The 23,728-nt window shown below is 42.5% G+C and overlaps 1 protein-coding gene and 1 long non-coding RNA gene across 2 annotated transcripts; one reads left to right on the forward strand and one right to left on the reverse strand.

The window, feature by feature from the left end:
- Positions 1-214: 214 nt before the first annotated feature.
- LOC132885937 (uncharacterized) lies at positions 215-20,336 on the reverse strand. The gene is made up of 4 exons (XM_060920467.1): positions 20,181-20,336; positions 5,176-5,302; positions 2,197-2,214; positions 215-1,841 (listed from the first exon to the last, which is right to left on the reverse strand). The coding sequence occupies exon 4, from the start codon at positions 1,822-1,824 to the stop codon at positions 331-333; it is 1,494 nt and encodes a 497-aa protein (XP_060776450.1). The 5' UTR covers positions 1,825-1,841; positions 2,197-2,214; positions 5,176-5,302; positions 20,181-20,336; the 3' UTR covers positions 215-330.
- Positions 20,337-20,467: 131 nt separating this feature from the next.
- On the forward strand, positions 20,468-23,542 carry LOC132885938 (uncharacterized). The gene is made up of 3 exons (XR_009654642.1): positions 20,468-20,520; positions 20,966-21,213; positions 23,480-23,542. It is a non-coding gene; the product is annotated as an uncharacterized LOC132885938 (long non-coding RNA).
- The last annotated feature ends 186 nt before the right edge of the window (positions 23,543-23,728 follow it).

Consider the following 23,728-nt stretch of genomic DNA (forward strand, 5'->3'; position numbering starts at 1 on the left):
ATACTGAAAATCAGACATGTCCAAGACTGTTTCTCCTGAAAAAGAGTCCTGTCTTCTACTATGCTTGAACATTTTGGAATATTTTCAAGTCAAGTCTTTTTATGTAGTTTTTGAATTGGTTGGGAATTTTGATAAAACTTGGCAACCATCCCCACAAGCTATTCTTTATACTCAACATTGAACAAAAAATAAAAATAAAAATAATTGTGCTTGCATCCCAGTCCCTAAACATGTACAACAATAAAGTATTTTTATAATCTGCATGATATTTAAGGATAGTGTAAATTTAAGCTATGTTAACATAGTATCATCATCATCATCATCATCATCTCAATCTATTATGTGACATTCTGTAAGTCTCATCCCTGAATCATCCTGGAATTTCTCTAGTACCCTAACAACTTTCTGTCGTTTGCTCTGGTGCGCATCTATGAGCAGAGTCTGTCTGTGAAAGGAAACACTGGTACTGCACTCTGTTTCACTTCTGAGAATCAGCTCTTCTAGATGTGTCAAAGCCAGATTGATGATAGTGTTGGTGAGGGGATAACCAGGCTGCAGACGTCTGAGTTCCCCAGAAAAGTTTTGGACTTTAGGAAGAAGGAGGTCCAGAATGCTGAAGTCAAGTAGAGGGACAGACAGTGTCTGTTTTTGTTTCCTGAGGATTTGTTCCAGGAAAGACCATTTAACTTCCTGTGGGTCTGTCGTAAAGGTCATGGTGAGACGAATATCAAACTTTGCTTTCTTCTTTCTCCCTGAAGAAGGAGTAATGAGCACACTAAGGCGCTTGGCCAAAATTTCTGAAAATATCAAATACTCTACATTGAAATTACCTATTGAATTATAAGCTTCAGGTACCTGCTTGTTCTTTACCATGAGGTTATACTTTATCTTTAAAGGCTCAGTCCACTGACAACAATCCCTTTTGTACTTATCCACATCAGGTGTATCATGTCTTTGGTTCGAGCCAGTCAGAGACTTGATGGCACTCAGTACTTCTGCCCCACTAATCTTCCATGGTCTCCTGTCAGGTTCTTCAACACTTCTAGTTTTCTCCAAAAGCAAGGCCACCTTTGGAGTGTTATTTCCAGTCTGTTGCTGCACTATGAGTTCTAGGACAAGAGGATTATGATCTGAAATTTCATTGCTCTCTATTTTGCTATCACACACCTGTCCCATTGCATCATTACACATGAAAAACATGTCTATCCTGGATTGACTCTCATTCTGACGTCGTGTAAAGCCCCCATCAGCAAAGCGTAGATATGACCAGGTGTCTCTGAGATTCAAAGAAGTAGTAAAGTCGTTTAAAATAGCTCTTAGTGGAGACCGCTGTGTGACAACAGCTGGAGATAACCGATCAAAGCTGGGATCCAAAACAGTGTTGAAATCTCCTCCAACCACGAGTATACCCTCAGCTGCTTCCCTCAGGTAATCTTTCAATCTAGCCAAGATATTTCTGTCTGCCTTATGATTGTACACATTAACGAGAGTGTATAGTTCATCATACAGACGGCAGAAGAGCACAATGTAACCTCCACTGCAATCCTCATCATGGCATATATACTCAAATGGTACTTCGTGTCTTATCAGTATTGCGACTCCTTTGCTGCGAGAGCTGTGCACAGTAAAATAGACATTCCATTTGTCAGCTTTCTCAAAGATTTGGTAACACTTTGGCCCAACATGTGTCTCTTGTATAAAGGCAATATCAGTCTGTAAGGAAATGAGGCTGTTCAACAAATCTGAAAATTTTTGGGGTGGGTTTTTTATACCACATGTGTTCCAGGTCACAAAACGGAGCCTTGTTTTTGCTAGTGATGTCATGGTTAATGACTGAACTCCTGTAAATAAAATACAGAATTTAAAATCACAGATATTGTAAACATTTAATTCTATTATATGTTATGCACTGTAAAGCAAGGCCCAAACAGCACCTATTTTGATTCTTTCACATCAGGCCATACATTTATGAAGGAGTTTTGAGAATGTCTTTATGAACACATTCCTCTATTCATTGTGTTTTCTCACAGATTTCAATGCATACTCAAGCATCTTTTTTTTCAATTACAGTATATAAAGGGAAGAATTTAATTCTCTTAAGAATGTAATCCTGATTGAAATATATAATTTGGTTCAATAAATATCAATCCCAAAATAAGTGCTATATTATAAAAGGTTCCCTTGTTGAAAACTTACCTTGTGCTCAGCAGTCAGCTGGTGGTAGAAATAAAAGAAAATGTGAAATAAAGCATTACTGCACATAAGATTTAATGAACATAGTGAAAGTTTAGTGCACAAGCCAATTACATCACACGTGGTGGATAACAGTTGGGTAAATTATCTCACATTTGACAATTTTTAGTTTTCATTGCATAAAATCTTATAAAGGAAAAATAGATTGCAACTGCATTTCTGTTTTATTTATTAGTATGTATCAGCTTAAAATATAAAAAAAGAGCAGACAAATTCATTTGTACAAAATTTGCATAGTTTCATGACTTTCCATTTAAAAAGGAAGAATGGAGAACTAATGCTGTTTACACTACCAGTCTAAGGTTTGGACACACCACCTCCTCATTCATAGGTTTTTCTGTACTTTGACTATTTTCTACATTGTAGAACAGTACTGAAGACATCAAATTTATGAAATAACATATGGAGTATATGAAGAGTTTGGTTCCAAAATGCTGTAAATCCACTGCAATTGAGAAAAAATGTATTTACTTTACCAAAAAAGTGGTAGCATGAAAACCACTATTTTCTGTTTGTGCTTTTATATATATATATATATATATATATATATATATATATATATATATATATATATATATATATATATATATACTGCCGTTCAGGAAATTAATCTTTGAATATTTTGAATATATGGAATGAAACCCTGAATATATGGAATGAAACCCTGGCTATGTTGAATGAAACTCTGAATATATGGAATGAAACCCTGAATATATGGAATGAAACTTAGAATATATGGAATGAAACCCTGAATATACTGAATGAAACTTTGAATATATGGAATGAAACCCTGAATATATTAAATGAAACTTTGAATATATGGAATGAAACCCTGAATATACTGAATGAAACTTTGAATATATGGATTGAAACCCTGAATATACGGAATGAAACTTTGAATATATGGAATGAAACTTTGTATTCTGCCCCTGCTCCCACAGCTTGGCAGACAGACAACAGGTCCCAAGAAAAACTTTGACTCAGAGGAGAGTATTAGAGTATATTGAGAAATGCTGTAAAACTCGACAAACAAAATTTACAAATTAGTTTTATATACAGAAAATACCGGTATACAAATATGATCCACGAGGGAAATGACTTTGTCACCATAGCTTCGTTGCACAAAAAAGAAGTAAACACTAATAAAACCACAAGCATTCGCCAGAGTGTTAACAATGTCTTTATTGTTTAAAATAGCCGCAACCAAATCCCGAGCCGACTGACTCATTTTTGCTGCAGGACGGCGGCAGTGCCTTCATGACGTCAGCCAAGTTTCATTCCATATATTCAAAGTTTCATTCAATATATTCAAAGATTTCCTGAATGGCGTGCCATAATATATATATATATATATATATATATATATATATATATATATATATATATATATATAAATTACACACACTATTTTCTGTTTGTGCTTATATATATATATATATTACACACACACACTTGCATTTTTAATTATAACATGAAAAATGCAAATCTAGATTTTGATATTTATGTTGAAAAAATATATTTTTTTCTAACTTGCAATATATCCATGACACATTTTTCCCCAAAATGCTATAAATCCATTACATCAATATAAAAGGGGGTTTTTTTTGTGCGTGTGTGTGTGTAAAATATAACTAGAAGCAAGAAGTAAAGTTGATATACACATATTTGAACTTGGACCATCTCTTATATTGGACCACAGATTTTCAAAAATTACATTCATCTTGTCATCTACAAGGCCCAATCTGTTTTACACACAAAGCACTGAGTAATGTTAATAAGCCCAGGCAGATGTTTACATGGAAACCTTTTTTTTTTTAAAGGAATTTTTTTTTTTTATTCTGAACAATAACTTTAGAAGTTTGGACACCTTCTACAGCATCTCATGTCATCTCTTCTCATTATCTCTAGCCACTTTATCCTGTTCTACAGGGTCGTTGGCAAGCTGAAGCCTATCCCAGCTGACTGACTACTGGCGAAAGGCAGGGTACACCCTGGTCAAGTCACCAGGTCTCATATATATATATATATATATATATATATTTTTTTTTTTTTTTACACACACACACTAGCAGGTTGCCTGGGTAGGGGGTGAATCTTGTATGTGTATTTTTTAGTATGTGATATACAATATGTTAACCCAAGACAAACAAAAATCCAAACATCCACCACCCAGGGGCCCACTGGAGACCCCCTGGGGACCAAATATGGAATTTCTGAGTCCTGCCAAATTGTGGCTCTCTCTATACCTATGTGCCAAGTTTAGTGAAGATCTGTCAAGAGTTTGTGTTGATAAATGTAATGTGAAAGGCATTGAGAGAGGAGATGGGTGTTGTTGTGCCCCCCAGGGACCTCCCTGGGGCCTGTACATGAATTTTGCTTATATCTGCAAAATTCCGGGTCATTCTCGGACCTACTTGCCAAATTTGGTGAAAATCCTTTGAGAAATGGTGACATTAGCTCAAGACAAAAAAAAAAGACAAGAAATGTTTTATTCCATCAAAGTTATTCATTTATTTCATTCAAAATCTCAGTAAAATACAGGGATTCTCAGTGATGCTGACAGTCAGTGGGAGCTGCCATTACTGTTTCCGTATTAGAATGGTGCACTGTGATTGGTCAAGTGGAGATATCGGGTTTTGCTGAAAATCAATAGTGGTGTTTGTCGCGGTTTGGAAAGAAAGGGAATATACAATGCAGAGAAATGTGACGGACATTGCGTTTTGCATGAAATTGATTATGGAACTTTAAATAGCGATCAGATGCCAAACTTCTTTGGTGGGAACTTGATTTTTTTTTGCAAATGGTGCTTAACATGTTTTGGAACCAAACTCTTCATATGTAGAATTATGCAGTAAACAAAAAAGTGTGAAAAAACAAAATATGTTTCATATTTTAGATTCTTCAAAGTAGCCACCATTTTACCTTGATGATGTTGTAGCAGTTCACTGATTGGGGTTGACAATGAAGCATGGAGAAAGGCGGGTGGTGGTACAAATTCCCCACATTTATTGGGCACGTAGCTTTCCAGCTGCAATCGTGATATATGCACCTGCACACACATATACACACGACACTTTGGTGGGGAGACCTCTGACTGTTGGCTCTCCCTCTCCTTATCAGCCCATGCCAATCATTGTAAAACAAACAACATTAATTAAACACAGCTGCATCCACTTTGTCACTCACCTTCCCCAGCCTCACCCTCCATTCATAAACCGATGCCACCATTGCCACATACCACTACCGCCTGACTCAGGCTAGGGAGCCATGCAGCCTGCAGCTGACACCCCCCCAACAGCAGAGGTAGTCCGCCACCACCATCTGAGCCCCCAGCCTGTGGACCCCCTCAAAATTAAAGGGCTGCAGAGCTAAATACTAACGGGTCATCTGTACATTGGCATCCTTCATGCGGTGTAGCCACTGGAGCAGTGCATGATCCAAACAGAGGGTGAAAGGGCATCCCAGCAGATAGTACCAGTGTGGGAGGACTGACCACTTGATGGCCAGGAACTCCTTATCGATGATGCTGTACTTAGTCTCTCGCATTGAGAGCTTATGACTCATGTCCAGCATTGGATACTCCTCCTCTTCCACTACCTGGGACAAAATGGCCCCCAGCTCCCTGTCTGACATGTCAGTCTGCAAAATAAAAGGGAGAGAGAAGTCAGGGGAGTGTAAAAGTGGCCCACCATACTATGCAGCTTTAACTTGGATGAAGGCCTGTTGGCACAGCTCCATCCACTAGACCAGATCTGGCACTCCCTTTTTTTAGGGAGATCAGTCAGCGGGCTGGTGATGTCCAAATAATTAGGCACAAACCTACGATAATAGCCAGCCAGCCCCAGGAACTGTCTCATTCCCTTTCTGGTCTTGGGCCTTGAGCAAGTCTCAATGGCTGCAGTCTTGTCAATTTGTTGACACACCTGCCCATGACCCAAGTGGAACACAGATACTGTACTTCCACCCACCCAGTTTCACACTTCTTCAGGGTAGCTGTGAGCCCTGTGCACCTCAACGACTCTAGAAAGGCCCTGAGGTGTTTCATGTGCTGCAGCCAATCATTGCTAGATATGATCATGTCATCTAGGTAGGCTACAGCATAGGCAGCATGGGGGTGGAGGATTTTGTCCATGAGTGACTGGAATGACATGGGAGCCCCGAATAACCTGACCAGAAGGGTGATAAACTGGTGTAAACTGAACAGGGTGGAAATGGCCATTTTCTCTTGGGATAGGGGAGTCAAGGGGATCTGCCAATAGCCCTTTGTCAAATCCAATGTTGAATAAAAATGAACCACGTCTAACTGATCGAGCAGTTCATCGATGCGAGGCATCGGATACACAGTGAATTGAGACACTGCATTGACCTTTCGATAGTCCGCACAAAACCAGACTGACCTGTCAATCTTGAGAACCAAAACTACTGGGCTGCTCCAGTTGCTGCATGACTCCTCAATTATTCCCATGCTGAGCATGGCCTTGAGTTAGTCCTAAACTACAATTTTCTGGTGTTCGGGTAAATGGTATGGGCGGCTATGCACCACTACCCCTGAGGGTGTCTTGACATGGTGTTCTATGAGGTGAGTGCTGCCAGGAAAAGGTGAAAACACATTGGAAAGTTCTTTTTACAACCTGGCAACCTCTGGGGGCTGGTGAGAGGTGGTTTTCATAGGGGACTGGGGTGGATTGTACAGCGAATTTTGTTTTTACCTCTGGTCCCAGCTTTGTCTTCTCCAGAATTACTGTTGCCAATGGCATGAGGACCCCCTCATTCCATCATTTGAGTAGATTAACATGGTATATCTGCCACACCTCACCTCTGTCTATTCGCGTTACCTCATAGTTGACATACCCAACTTGCCGTGTGGACGGAGCAGAGCCAACAGGCTTTCAACAAGGTAAAATCTGCACTGTGGGGGGGCACTTTTACACTCCTCTGACTTCTCTCTCCCCTTTATTTTGCATACAGACACATCAGACAGAGGGCTAGGCAGGGACGTGCACAGGAATTATGAAGGGCAGTTGCTCTGACCTGAAGAAAGGGCAGACCCCCCCCCCCCCCCCCCACACACACACACACACACACAACCTCACAGGCTTTAAACTATGAAGCACACGGTCTTTATTGAAATATTACAAATAAGTAAACCACAGAAATTCAGCACTCAGTCTCACTAACTACTACTAATTGAAACTAAACATATTTATTTACATACATACATATTGAACATAGTGAGAGCGCAAACATTCAAAAAAGAAGGCGCCTATTAGGGGTCATGTCAACAAAAATCTTCAGGACCTCGTGTTTGTTGATTTCTATGTCCTTTTCTATGGCCAGGAGGAGGAGGTCAGACAGCCGCTCTTGACCACACTGATTACGGGGCCTTGTTTTCACCAGCTTCAGCTTTGAGAATGAGCGTTCCACTGTTGCAGTGAAGACTGGCAGAGTGGCATAGATTTTGATCAGTTTGAACAGTGTGGGGAAAATAATGTCAGCATGGTTTTCCCTTAATATTTCCAGCATGGCTTTCACTGTCTTCTTGGGACACTTGTAAGATGCATGGAAGACTCTCAGCTCTGTTTGTAGACTGGTTTCTTCCCCCTGAAGACCATAAAACTCACATAGCGTATGGGCCGTATGTTGACCTTGGCTGCTAGCAACATTCACTCACTGTTCTGGGTCAGTGAGTCTCTGTAATGACATCACAATGTCCAGAGTCTTCCCTTCTCCATAGAATCTTCTCTCTAGTTCTTGTCTCAGTCTATCCAAAAATGTATAGTATGTTCTTCCCCTGTAGTACTCCTCCAAGGTCTGAACTTCATCATCTTCCCTCGCAGATTTAGAGGTGTATTTCAGCTTTGCAGGGACTTTTCTGTGCCTACCTGGAATGCTTGTCGGGATGTTTATGTCATGTTCCTCTGCAATTGTTGTGGTAGTGTTGTAAATTTGTGAGAAATGACTGTCTCTCCTCAGTTCCCCTACTCGCTTCATGACACCATCCAAAACAGAGTAAACAGCAGCCAAGTCCAGGTCATTCTGCTGGAGAACTTTAGAAGCCACTGATGTCTCCATGAACACTGGCGTTGCTATTTCAAGGCAGAGCAGAAATTCAAAATCTATGCTGCTCAACAGCATCTTAGCCTCTCCTGCAGCCAGATCGGGGGTGGGGTGGGGGGGTGTCAGATTCTCTCAGACCTCTCAAGTATAGCAGGGATAGGATAGCAGGGAGTACCTTCCTAATTGTCTTCAAAGCATCTTCCCTGCAGCTCCAACAGATGTCTGAAAGCCTCTGCAGTTCAAGGACACGTTGGTCTGGATTCATGGCTTTTTGAGTATCCACAAATGCAGCGTGGCGCTTTGTGGAGCTGGCAATAAATGTGTACAGCCTCTCAACAACTGTAAAGAAATCCACAAAGAACTTGTTGGATTTTGCACTCTCAACTAAAACTAGATTCAAACAATGTGCATGGCAGTGCACATACAGTGCCTTTTCGTTTAGCCTCTGAATCCGGGACTGTAGCCCATTGTAGCGTCCGCTCATGTTAGCTGCCCCATCGTATCCCTGTCCACAGACATCTTGAATGTTGAAGTTATTTTCCTCAAGCAACTTCATCACAACATTCTCCAGTGCCTCTGCAATTGTTGATGCCACATCACATAACTGAACAAAGCGTTCCTTTATAGTCATGTTGTGGACATATCGCACAGCAAAGGACACCTGCTCAATATGTGACACATCAGTGGTCTCATCCAGCAGAATAGAAAATTGTGATGCCTCCATCACTTCCTTCTGTATGACTCATTTGACATAAACACTAAGTGCTTTTATGAGGTCATTCTGAGTCCTATTGGATAGGAGAGACACCTGGGGCCTTTTGTTTGATGCTTGGCTTTCCTTGACTATGTCAAGATGACGCCCGGGTACGCTGTCATATTGGCCAAGCAAATCTACCAGGTTCAGGAAATTTCCTTTGTTTGAACTTGACAAGCCTTCTTCATTACCCCGAAAGGCCAAAGCTTGTTTTGCCAGATATAATGTGATATCCATTAAACGGAAGATTATCTCTCTGTTTTTCTGCCTCTCTATTTCTTTCGCTGCTTCCATCTGTGCATCAGCTGCTGCAAATGCTCTCTGCAGTGTATCTTTTTTAAAGGCATTCCACCTGATCATGCTGAGCATATGTGCTTCACTGCTGCGGTGCTCTTTGATCTTTACTTTGGCCTACCTCCACAAGGTTATCCCTATAGACTTCCATCCTTTCTTGCTCTGAAACTTCTCCTCGTTCATGAAATTCCTGCAGCTAAAGCAGTACATGGCATCTCTGAGAGGAGAATATTCCAGCCAGGGATCGTCATTGTACCACTGAGCTTGAAAAGAGCGCCCATCTGATTTTTTTTGGGAACTTCACCATAGGACGGCAAGGCCCGACTGAAGTGCAGAATCTGATGAAGTTCTGATCGTACTTAAGATTGTTGCTCTCTACATGTGCTGGATCAGTGGGATTAGACAACCTCAGCAGAAAATCAAAATCAGTAGATTCTGCCAAACTCTGAACATCCTCCCTTTCAGATGCTGTCCTCTCCCTCGTCTCATCCTCTTGCTCATCTCTCCTTTCTCTGTTCTCCTCCTTTGTTTTTTTTATTGCTGTAATGATTTTATTTTATCTTATATACAGCCTGATATATAGCTTGCTGGTCTTTAAACCTGTAGCTTAATCCTATATCGGGTAATCAGCATTATGCCTACCTGCCCTAAATGCCTCCTCCTGGTCCACATTTTCCTGAAGTGAGGAGGTTTGTGGCTGCTCCTCATCTTAAATGTAATGCAATTATGAGAAAATGCCATTAGCAGGCTAAAATATGAGGATGATTAATCAATTAGCCTACAGTGTCATTTTTATGACAATGTTGCAAAGTCTCTGTCTCACCTGTTGCTTGGCTTTTTCGCAGCCAACTCTGCAGAGAGGTGCTCCCCTTAGCTGCCTCTTTGAGTTGTCTCTCTCTCTCTCTTGAATCCGCCTCTTTTCCGTAGGCATTTTTCGAATTGCCTTCATTTTAACATTACACACATGACCCAAAATAGTTAAGAATTAGTTTTGTAATCATATGAAATAGCCTAATTCAAATGATGCATTATTTCCATCATTCTTCCTGCTTGCTAAAATGAAATGTTAGAAAACTATCAGCAGACATGTAGGCCTAACATTAGTTTGCTTATCATAGAGCAGCTTGTAAAAAGTTGCAGGTTGTCTGCAAGCTAGCTGGCTGTCGGATTTTTTTTTGCTAACTAAACGTGGCACAGTATCTGGCTGTCGGATTGTTTAGGCTCACTAAACGTCGCAAACTGCACCTGGGTTGATGAAGATTTCAGAAAAGTTGATGGTGATCATTTTTATACTGTGTGTACATCTCAAGCTCACTTTTTAGACCTCCCAAATCAGACTAAAAGAACCAACATTCAATACTGATGTTATCACTGAGTCTGATGTAATGAGAGTGATTGGATCTCTTAAGTCATCAAGAGCTAGGGATGTCATTGGTATGAACACAGTTATGCTCAAAGAGCTCTCTACATCTCTGGTTCATCCTATCACAAAAATTGTATGTTTTTTTAACCCTTTGATGCAAAACATATGCACACCCCTTCTAATGCACAACATGGGTCAAAAATGACCCGCATTCATTTTCCAGGTTATTTCATGCTGACTGAGTTTTTCTTTGCTCTATCTTTTGAAATCAATTTATTTTATGATTGAATATTCCAAGTATTCTTTAAATATCTTGTTTTTAATTACCACAAATCATTAATTTAATTTTTCTTTCCTACTTTATGAACAAAAATACTTTTTATATTATTACACATGGGTCATCCAAGTGTGATTTAAAATTAAATGTCTTAATACTATAATAATAATTTGTTTCAAGTAATTACTTTAGCAGTGAATGGGGCCAGTTATTTATTTATTAACTAAGTAGTTAGCTAAGCCAACTACAATAAAATTAGCTAACTAAAGAAGAATATGTCAACAGCTAGGTAGCTAATAGTAATTGCTTGTAACTTTCTGACAAGTAATCTACTCACTCTCAAGGTAACCTAAACATAATCAACTTTTTTCTAAGGTAATGTTAGAACAATTGAAAAACATTACTTACATGTATTAGATGGGCAAAGGGCGCTGTGCTGAGCTGTGAAATGTCTGACACAAGCACAATTCACAGTTCCCACCAAACACTGTAGTAAATGCATGCGGGTCATTTCTGACCCATGTGTGTAAACTTGATGTAGAATTACAAAAGCTGTGCTTGTTCAAAACTTAAGAAAGGAAAAATAAAAATGATTTGTGCTGAACAAAAACAAGATATTTACTGCATATTTTGAAAAGTAAATGACAAAATGAATTTATTTCAAAAGTATATCATAGAAACCAGTGGCGGCTGGTAGTCTTTCAAACAGGGGAGGCTGGTCGGTTACGATATTTCCAGATTTTAAAAGAAAAAACATCAATTTTGCCCATACTCTTGCCTCTGATCTGGCTGATTGTTGGCAGCATCACAAACTGTGAAATAACAGGTTCTTTTGGCCCATTAGCCTACTGTCCAATATACATGATGGTGGTGTTGGGGGGGAGGAGTATATTTTAACATTTTATATTTTAAAATTGTGGCATGTTTAAAAATAGATCATTATTGAAAGCAGCGCTTTGTCAGGAACCTCAGCAGTAGAGCTGGGTGCCACACATTTCATTCAATGACACTTTCCCTATATTTTACTTATTTTGACTGAGAAATGTTTTATTGACAGTTTTGATAACCCTTCACTTTTAATCCAGGTCTGTAGTGTGAAATGTTCTCTGCTGTGTTTTTGTTTAAAAATGTTTTCCAAATTGTAGCTGTGTTTAATTCATATCCAGAAAAATATATATTCCAATATAATATACTCAGCATAAACATTTTAAATAGATTCTATATTTTTGGTCCATCCATGACATATTACTAAAGTAGCCTATTTACTGTTGTTGATGTGGGTCACTTGCTGTTAGCCAATTCACTTTCTCGTACCAGGACAGCTGAAAGGAACGAGTATTATTCCCTACCTTTTTCACCAAGTCAATTTGAGGCGTTGCTCTACCCTGCTCTTTAATTTTAATTTTTTCTCCGAAAGGAACCGCGGAGTGGGTCCAGTGCCACCGCCCGGCGTCGCTGGATCAGGCCATCGAGCTGGCGGAGGACCATTTGGTGGCTGTTCCAGCGGCAGGACAGCAGACAGCCTCTTCTCTTCTCTCCTCTACTCTCTCTCTCTCTCTCTCTCTCTCTCTCCCCCTCCTTCTGTGTCCCGTCCTCGCCCCATTCCCCCACCATGGAGGCGGGGGTCGGCACCACCCCAGCTGGCCCGCCGCACCCGCGGTGCCCTCCCGTTTTGCCCTTCTGTGTCTGTCTCTCCCCCCCCAGGTGAGTGAGCCCCAGAACACTGGTGCAGAGAGGAAGCCCGGGCCAGTTTGCTGGCGCTGCGGGGAACCAGGCCACCTCCAACAGCAGTGCATGGCAATGGAGGTGGGCGCGGTGGTTCGGATCCCCTCGATCGGGCCAGAGCGTATCACATACCGCTGAGTATTCAAGGGGATACATATCAGGCGTTGGTGGATTCCGGTTGTAATCAGACCTCAATTCACCAAAGCCTGGTGCAAAATGAGGCATTGGGGGGAGCACAGGGGGTGAAGGTGTTGTGTGTGCACGGGGACATTCACAGCTACCCTTTGGTGTCGGTCCACATTTTTTTCTGAGGGAAAAAAATGTATAGGGAAGGCGGCGGTTAATCCTCGCCTTACCCACTCTTTAATTTTGGGGACTGATTGGCCGGGATTTCGGGATTTAATGACACGCTTAGTAAAGAGTGGGTCCTGCCATTTAACAGGGGGAGGTCCCGGTGTCGCTTTGGCAGGAGCAGCTGTCACAGAGCCGTCTACGTCATCTCCGCGTCAGAGTGAGGAGCCGCCGGCCCCTCCTCTCTCTATTGGGGAATCCCTCGCAGATTTCCCATTAGAGCAGTCGTGAGACGAGTCTCTGTGACATGCGTTTGACCAAGTGAGAGTAATCGATGGTCAAACGCTCCAGCCGAATGCCACCCCGTCCTTCCCCTACTTCGCGATTATGAAGGATAGGTTATACCGAGTGACGCAGGACACTCAAACTAAAGAGGGAGTCACACAACTTTTAATTCAAAAGAGCCGCCGGGAATTGGTATTCCAGGCGGCTCACTTTAATCCCATGGCTGGACACTTAGGGCAGGATAAGACACTAGCCCGAATAATGGCCCGATTCTATTGGCCGGGGATTCGCGGCAATGTTCGTAGGTGGTGTACGGCGTGCCAGTTAGTAAATCCAGCGGCCATTCCAAAAGCGCCATTGCGCCCTCTACCATTAATCGAGAACCCGTTCGAAAGGATTGGGATGGATCTCGTCGGGCCATTAGATCGGTCAGCACGAGGGTACCCCTTTATATTAGTTCTGGTGGACTATGCAATGCGATACCTGGAAGCAGTGCCTCTGCGCAATATCTCAACACAGTATTGCAGAAATGTTCTTCCGCATCATCTCCCGAGTTGGAATCCTGAAAGAGATTCTGACTGATCAAGGCACCATGTTTATGTCACAGACACTGCGCGAACTGTATGGGTTATTGGGGATTAAGCCGATCCGCACCAGCGTGTATCACCCACAAACGGACGGTTTAGTGGAACGGTTAAATCGCACCCTCAAAAATATCATTAAAAAATTCGTAAGTGAGGACGCACGTAATTGGGATAAGTGGCTCGAGCCCTTGTTGTTTTCAGTGCAAGAGGTCCCCCAAGCCTCCATGGGGTTCTCCCCGTTCTAATTATTATATGGGCGTAAGCCGCGCGGCATTCTAGACGTGCTGCGGGAAAATTGGGAGGAGGGACCTTCACAAAGTAAAAACAAGATTCAATACGTTATGGACCTGCGCACAAAACTCCACACGCTCACCCACCTAACCCAGGAGAATTTGTGGCAGGCCCAAGAACGGCAAGCCCGCCTGTACAACAAGGGTACGCGCCTTAGGGAGTTCACACTGGGAGATAAGGTACTCGTACTGTTGCCCATATCGAGCTCTAAATTGATCGCCAAGTGGCAAGGAGCCTTTGAGGTCACACGGCGAGTTGGGGACGTCGACTACAAGGTGAGGCGAATGGACAGGGGTGAGGCGCTACAGATTTACCACCTCAATCTGCTTAAACTCTGGAATGAGGAGGTCCCCGTGGCGTTGGTGTCGGTAGTTCCGGAGAAGGCGGAGCTGGGGCCGGAGGTTCAAAAGGGGGCATTGGCATCATGTACCTCTCCGGTCCCCTGTGGAGACCACCTCTCCCCGACTCAACTCACGGAGGTCGCCCAGTTGCAGACCGAGTTTTCGGACGTGTTCTCGCCCCTGCCCAGTCGCACTAACCTCATAGAGCACCACATACAGACGCCCCGGGGGTGGTAGTGCGTAGCCGCCCTTACAGACTACCCGAACACAAAAAAAAGGTGGTTCGGGAAGAACTTGAGACCATGCTTGAAATGGGCATCGTCAAGGAGTCCCACAGTGACTGGAGCAGCCCGGTGGTCTTGGTACCCAAGGCCGACGGGTCGGTCCGGTTCTGTGTGGACTATAGAAAAGTCAACGCAGTGTCTAAATTCGACGCATACCCAATGCCTCGTATTGATGAGTTGCTCGATCGACTCAGCATGGCTCGTTTTTATTCGACACTGGATTTGACGAAGGGATATTGGCAGATCCCCTTGACTCCACTATCCAGAGAAAAAACGGCCTTTTCCACACCGTTTGGTTTACACCAATTCGTCACACTTCCGTTTGGGCTGTTTGGGGTGCCTGCTATGTTTCAGCGGCTGATGGACAGAGTCCTCTGCCCCCACGCCACTTATGCAGCCGCTTATCTAGATGATATCATCATCTATAGTAATGACTGACTGAGGCACCTCGAACATCTGAGGGCCGTCCTTAGGTCGCTGAGGCAAGCGGGGCTCACAGCCAACCCAAAGAAGTGTGCAATTGGGTGGGTGGAAGTATGGTATCTGGGCTTCCACTTGGGCAATGGGTAGGTGCGTCCCTAAATTAATAAGACGGCAGCAATTGCGGCCTGCCCAAGGCCCAAGACCAAAAAGGGGGTGAGACAGTTCCTGGGGCTGGCTGGCTATTACCATAGGTTTATACCTAATTATTCAGATGTCACCAGCCCGCTGACTGATCTCACTAAAAAGGGGGCACCAGATCCGGTCCAGTGGATGGAGCAATGCCAGCGGGCTTTTTCTGAGGTAAAGGCTGCACTGTGTGGGGCCACTGTTACACTCCCCTGACTTTTCTCTCCCCTTGTGTTGCAGACCGATGCATCGGACAGAGGGCTGGGGGCGGTTTTGTCCCAGGAGGTGGAGGGGGAGGACCGCCCCGTCCTGTACATCAGTAGGAAGCTGTCGGTGCATGAGGGGTGCTACAGCACCATAGAAAAAGAGTGTCTGGTGATCAAGTGGACGGTCCTTGCCCTCCGTTACTACCTGCTGGGGCGCCCTTTCACCCACTGTTCGGACCACGCGCCCCTCCAGTGGCTCCACCGGATGAAAGATGCCAACGCACAGATCACCCGTTGGTATCTGGCACTCCAACCCTTCAATTGTAAGGTGGTCCACAGGCCGGGGGTGCAGATGGTCGTGGCGGACTTCCTCTCCCATTGGGGGGGGGGGGGGGAGTCGGCTGCAGGCCTGAGTCAGACGGTGGGGTTATGTGGCAGTGGGGGCGTGGTCAAGCGCCGGTCTGTGACAGGAGGGCGGAGTCAGGGAAGGTAAGTGGCAGAATCACTACACCTGACTGCAATTAGCCTGTTTGTGTGTGACTTCCCAGTGACCGCGCCCTATTTAGGGAGGGAGAGGGAGAGCGAGAGCAGAGGGGCTCTTCCCAGAACCAGATGCTGAGTGTGTGTGTGTCTGTAAAATTTAAGCATAGTTGTTAGACTGAAAAGTTTGACAATAAAATGGTTTATCAACCTGAGCTCTGTCCTGCCGTCTTCTGTGCTCCGCCCATACATAAGAACTGCTACACCGGGATTCAGGGAATTAATGACGCATTTTGTGAAGAGTGGGTCCTCCCATAATTTAGCGGGGGGAGGTCCCGGTGTGGCTTTGGTGGGAGCAGCTCTCACAGAGCCGTCTACATCATCACCGCGTCAGAGACAGGAGCAGCAGGCTCCTCCTCCCTCTCTTGGGGAATCCCTCGCGGATTTCCCATGAGAGCAGTCACAAGACGAGACTCTGCGGCATGCGTTTGGCCAAGTGAGAGTGATCTATGGTCAAACACTCCAGCTAAACGCCACCCCGTCCTTCCCCTATTTTTCTATTATGAAGGATAGGTTATACCGAGTGATGCAGGACACTCAGACTAAGGAACCGATAACACAGCTTTTGATCCCAAAGATTAGTAAATCCAGCGGCCATTTCAAAAGTGCCTTTGCGCCCTCTGCCATTAATCAAGACCCTGTTTGAAAGAATTGGGATGGATCTCGTCGGGCCATTAGATCGGTCAACATTGCTTTATTTTAGTTCTGGTGGACTATGCAACGCGATATCCGGAAGCAGTGCCTCTTCGCGATATCTCAGCACACAGTATTGCGGAAGCACTCTTCCGCGTCATCTCCCGAGTCAGAATCCCCAAAGAGATTCTGACGGATAAAGGCACAACGTTTATGTCACGCACACTGTGCGAACTGTATGGGTTAGTGGGAATTAAGCCTATCGGATGGCTAACTATCGGACCCTAACTATTTCTACATAGCCAAAGAACTTCCTCTTGTTTGCTCTGATGTGCATGTATGAGCAAAGCCTGTCTCTGAAAAAAACACTGCCCCTGCACTCATTCTCACTATTAAGAATCCAATCTAGCTTATTCAGAGCTAAATTAAGGAAAGTGCGGGTGAGTGGACAGCCAGGCAGTAAAAGTCTGAGTTCCCCTGAAGAGCCTTGGACTTCTGGCAGAAGGTGTCTCAGAATACGGAAGTTTGCTCGTGGGGCAGAGCAAATCATTTTCCTTCTCAAGTCTTCTTCAAGTTCAAGGCTTGTCTCAAGGAAAGACAATTTGATTTTTTTGTGTGCCTTTCTTGAATGTCACAGTGAGAAATTTATCAAGATTAGTTTCTTTCTTTTCCTTGTTAGAAAGGAAAATGTATGCACTAAAGCACTTGGCTAAAATCTGAAAGAATATCAAATATTCTACATTGAAAATGAATCTGTCTTGTGAAAGACGAGATTCTTTAAATGCTTCAGATGCACGATTTGTCTTTATTATGTTGTTGTACTTTGTCTTTAAGTTTTCTGTCCTTTGCAATTGATTACTTTTGTAGTCGTCCACTTGCTTTTGATCAGGTCTTTGTTCTTGTTAGTCAGCCAACTCTTGATGACACTCAGGATTTCTGCCCCACTAATCTTCCCTGACATCCTGTTGTATCTTGGATACTGGGATATATTAGAGCCTGTTGCAACTCTTGTAAACGTATTTCCTGTCTGTTGCTGCACTTCAATTTCCAGGAGGAGTGGATTATGAGCAGAAAGTTCATTCTGCTCTACTGTGACACTGCGCACTCATCCCACTGTGTCATTGTGCATGAAAAACATGTCTATCCTGGATTGACTCTCATTCTGACATCGTGTAAAACCTTCATCAGCAGTGTGCATGTATGTCCAGGTGTCTCTGAGATTCAGCGAAACAATGAAGTCTTCTAAACAACATTTCAACGGTGAATTATTCAGACTGAATGCTGAAGGTCTCCGATCAAAGCAGGGATGTAAAACTGTGTTGAAATCACCTCCAACCACCAGCACACCCTCAGCTGTTTCTATCAAATATTCTTTCAATCTACCCAAGACAGTTCTGTCATGCTTATGATTGTACACATTAACGAGAGTGGACATTTCACCATCCAGATGACAGAAGAGCACAATGTAACCTCCACTACAGTCCTCATCATGGCATATGTACTCAAAGGGTATGGTGTTTTTTATCAGTATTGCAACTCCTTTGCTTTTAGAGCGGTGTACAGTGAAATAGATTTTCCAATGGGTCATGTCTGTTAAGAGTTGGTAAGACTTTGGCCCAGCATATGTCTCTTGTATAAAGGCAATATCAGCCTGAAGATTACTGAGACTGCTCAACACATTTGAAAACCTCTGAGGTGGGCTTCTGATACCACATGTGTTCCAGGTGACAAAACGGAGACTTGCTTGTCCTTGTAATGTCATGATTAATGATTTAACTTCTGTAAATAAAATGCACAATTAAAATTACAGTTATTCTATCATGTTTCTGTCTATTGTAAGCAAGGTATATTTATAGCAGGCTGAAATAGCTCCTATTTTAATTTTTTTCATATGGTGGTTCAAATGAAAGACAGAAATGGATACATACTGTCTGTAAGAAATTATGAAATGAGGTGTTGGTTAAATTTACAGGAATTATTGTACATGGTGCAGATATTGTACACAAGTTAAGCACATCTGTTAAGAAGAACAACTTTATTTATCACACGTATGCATAAGCACAGTGAAATTCCTCTCTGCATTTTAACCCATCTGAAGAAGTGAACACACACGCACACGCACGTGAGCAATGAGCACCCACACACATACCCAGAGCAGTGGGCAGCTATGCGACAGCACCCGGGGAGCAGTTAGGGATTAGGTGCCTTGCTCAAGGGCACTTCAGCCCAAGGCCACCTCATGTTAACCTAACTGCATGTCTGTGAACTGTGGGGGAAACCGGAGCACCCGGAGGTAACCCAAGAAGACACGGGGAGAACATGCAGACTCCACACAGAAAGGCCCCCCGCCAGCAACTGGGCTCAAACCCTGAACCATTTTGCTATGAGGTGACAGTCTAACCACTACACCACAGTTGGGTGAATCATGTCACTTTGAAAACTGTGTAGTTTTTATGGCAGAAAATTCCGTAAAGGAAAAAGAGATTGCAACTGCATTTGTGCTTTATTTCTTATGCATCGGTTGAATACAGAAAACACACATTTGTAGACAATCTCCATCGGCTTTGCATAGGTATGACTTTCCATTGGATGAATAAGAAATGAGAACTTCTTAAAACTTTTTAGTGCATGATTGTACAGTATAATGTGTAATGACACTGCAATTTTAAATACCTGAAAGACCAGACAGGCAGCTTAAGAACCCACATTGATTCAAAGAACACAGAGAGACATCACTGTTTGCTTTTGATGCTCCTTGGTCACTTGATCTCAGGTCTCTGTTCAGAAAACCGGAAAGTAAAAGTTTCTATTACAACTGATTTTTATTGAAGAATTGGAATTTTCCCTGGCTGTCCAAAACTCCGTTTTCAGCTAATGCCCCCATTGATAAGTTATATGAAGTCTAATGAGATAACAAGATCTTCTGCAACAGCCCAAAGCAAATTATGTGATCTTGGTGCTACAAATTGGATGATGATGATGATTCACTGACATTAAAGCTCAAATAATATATTAAGCATTAAAATTGGATTCCGTTGTTTAATTTAAAATTAGATCACAGAAAACTAAAACAAATCAATATTTGAAAAATAACTGTGTAAAACTGAAATACTACAGATAAACATTCAGTTCACGTAGCATCTGCTTGAACATTTCCCCCATGCATTGAGATTTTATGTCATACTGCTGCTTTCATAAAAAAAATTATATTTTTAAAGAACGATATAATATTGTTGAGGATTTTTTTTTATTTGGTGTATAAAATTCTATACATGTCTGTGTTTATTTAATTTTTTACATTGATTGAAATTGAAAATTAAATTGAAAATTAAATCAGTTTTTCTCCCTGATATTATACATTTTATGATATAGATTATCTTGCTGGCAACTTACCTTGTGCAATCAGCTTGTGACAAAATTCAAGAAGTACATCAGATGAAGTGTCCAGTTAGTCAGGTGATTTATAGGGAGCAGGTTACACACGAAAAATACGTCAGATGTTGTAACGACTGGATAAATGAGTAGACTATGCATTAGACTGGTTTTTGTTTTCTCTTTTATTTCTCTTGCTTGGTATGTAGGAGCTGCAAATCCTCAGGTCCAGATATTTATCTAGTCGTTACAACACCTGACGTGTTTTTTACTGCGTAACCTGCTTCCTGTAAATCACCTGACGAACTGGATACTTCATCTGATGCACTTCTTTATTTCTGTCACAAGCTGATTGCACAAGGTAAGTTCCCAGCAAGGAAATCTAAATCATAAAATGTATAGTATCAGTTAGAAGAAGTAGGGCAATTTAAAAACTAAATAAACACAGACATGGAAAGAATATTTTCTACACCAAATTTAAAAATTTACTCAACAATATTATATTATTCTTTAATAATATAATATTTCTTTTATGAAAGCAGCAGTATGACACATAATATCACAATGCATGGAGGAAATGTTCAAGCAGATGCTATCTTAACTGAATGTTTATCTGTAGTCTTTCAGTTTTACACAGTTATTTTTCAAATATTGATTTATTTTAGTTTTCTGTGATCTAATTTTAAATTAAACAACTGAGTCCAATTTTAATGCTTAAATTATTTGAGCTTTAATCCAGTGAATCATCATTATCAATAATTTGTAGCTACAACCAAGATCACATCATTTCCTTTGGTCTGTTGCAGGAAATCTTGTTATCTCATTCAACTTATAACTTATCAATGGGGCCATTAGCTTCACATCGAGTTTTGGACAGCCAGGGGAAAATTCCAATTCTTCAATAAAAATCAGTTGCAATGGAAACTTTTACTTTCCATTTTTCTGAACAGAGACCTGAGATCAAGTGACCAAGGAGCATCAAAAGCAAACACTGATGTCTCTCTGTGTTCTTTGAATCAATGTGGGTTCTTAAGCTGCCTGTCTGGTCTTCCAGGTATTTAAAACTGCAGTGTCATTACACATTATACTGTACAATCTCATCTCATCTCATCTCATCTCATCTCATCTCATCTCATCTCATCTCATTATCTCTAGCCGCTTTATCCTGTTCTACAGGGTCGCAGGCAAGCTGGAGCCTATCCCAGCTGACTACGGACGAAAGGCGGGGTACACCCTGGACAAGTCGCCAGGTCATCACAGGGCTGACACATAGACACAGACAACCATTCACACTCACATTCACACCTACGGTCAATTTAGAGTCACCAGTTAACCTAACCTGCATGTCTTTGGACTGTGGGGGAAACCGGAGCACCCGGAGGAAACCCACGCGGACACAGGGAGAACATGCAAACTCCGCACAGAAAGGCCCTCGCCGGCCATGGGGCTCGAACCCGGACCTTCTTGCTGTGAGGCAACAGCGCTAACCACTACACCACCGTGCCGCCCCATACTGTACAATCATGCACTAAAAAGTTTTAAGAAGTTCTCATTTCTTATTCATACAATGGAAAGTCATACCTATGCAAAGCTGAAGGAGATTGTCTACAAATGTGTTTTCTGTATTCAACTGATGCATAAATAATAAAGCACAAACGCAGTTGAAATCTCTTTTTCCTTTACGGAATTTTCTGCCATAAAAACTACATAGTTTTCAAAGTAACATGATTCACCCAACTAATGTGTAGTAGTTAGACCGTCACCTCATAGCAAAAAGGTTCAGAGTTTGAGCCCAGTTGCTGACGGGGGGCCTTTCTGTGTGGAGTTTGCATTTTCTCCCCGTGTCTTCTTGGGTTACCTCCGGGTGCTCCGGTTTCCCCCACAGTTCAAAGACATGCAGTTAGGTTAACATGAGGCAGCCTTGGGCTGAAGTGCCCTTGAGCAAGGCACCTAATCCCTAACTGCTCCCCGGGTACTGTCTCATAACCGCCCACTGCTCTGGGTATGTGTGTGGGTGCTCATTGCTCACGTGCGTGTGTGTTCACTTCTTTAGATGGTTTAAAATGCAGAGAGGAATTTCACTGTGCTTAAGCGTCTCATCTCATCTCATTATCTCTAGCCGCTTTATCCTTCTACAGGGTCGCAGGCAAGCTGGAGCCTATCCCAGCTGACTACGGACGAAAGGCGGGGTACACCCTGGACAAGTCGCCAGGTCATCACAGGGCTGACACATAGACACAGACAACCATTCACACTCACATTCACACCTACGGTCAATTTAGAGTCACCAGTTAACCTAACCTGCATGTCTTTGGACTGTGGGGGAAACCGGAGCACCCGGAGGAAACCCACGCGGACACAGGGAGAACATGCAAACTCCGCACAGAAAGGCCCTCGCCGGCCATGGGGCTCGAACCCGGACCTTCTTGCTGTGAGGCAACAGCGCTAACCACTACACCACCGTGCCGCCCCATACTGTACAATCATGCACTAAAAAGTTTTAAGAAGTTCTCATTTCTTATTCATACAATGGAAAGTCATACCTATGCAAAGCTGAAGGAGATTGTCTACAAATGTGTTTTCTGTATTCAACTGATGCATAAATAATAAAGCACAAACGCAGTTGAAATCTCTTTTTCCTTTACGGAATTTTCTGCCATAAAAACTACATAGTTTTCAAAGTAACATGATTCACCCAACTAATGTGTAGTAGTTAGACCGTCACCTCATAGCAAAAAGGTTCAGAGTTTGAGCCCAGTTGCTGACGGGGGGCCTTTCTGTGTGGAGTTTGCATTTTCTCCCCGTGTCTTCTTGGGTTACCTCCGGGTGCTCCGGTTTCCCCCACAGTTCAAAGACATGCAGTTAGGTTAACATGAGGCAGCCTTGGGCTGAAGTGCCCTTGAGCAAGGCACCTAATCCCTAACTGCTCCCCGGGTACTGTCTCATAACCGCCCACTGCTCTGGGTATGTGTGTGGGTGCTCATTGCTCACGTGCGTGTGTGTTCACTTCTTTAGATGGTTTAAAATGCAGAGAGGAATTTCACTGTGCTTAAGCGTATGTGTGATAAATAAAGTTGTTCTTCTTAACAGATGTGCTTAACTTGTGTACAATAATTCCATGTACAATAATTTCTGTAAATTTAACAAACACCTCATTTCATAATTTCTTACAGTATGTATCCATTTCTTTCTTTCATTTGTACCACCATATGAAAAAAATAAAATAGGAACTGTTTTAGCCTGCTATAAATATACCTTGCTTACAATAGACAGAAACATGATAGAATAACTGTAATTTTATTTGTGCATTTTATTTACAGAAGTTAAAATCATTATTCATGGCATCACAAGGACAAGCAAGTCTCCGTTTTGTCACCTGGAACACATGTGGTATCAGAAGCCCACCTCAGAGGTTTTCAAATGTGTTGAGCAGTCTCAGTAATCTTCAGGCTGATATTGCCTTTATACAAGAGACACATGCTGGGCCAAAGTCTTACCAACTCTTAACAGATGTGAACCATTGGAAAATCTATTTCACTGTACACTGCTCTAAAAGCAAAGGAGTTGCA

The sequence above is a fragment of the Neoarius graeffei genome, chromosome 5 (assembly GCF_027579695.1).
Source record: "Neoarius graeffei isolate fNeoGra1 chromosome 5, fNeoGra1.pri, whole genome shotgun sequence".
Taxonomy (NCBI): domain Eukaryota; kingdom Metazoa; phylum Chordata; class Actinopteri; order Siluriformes; family Ariidae; genus Neoarius; species Neoarius graeffei.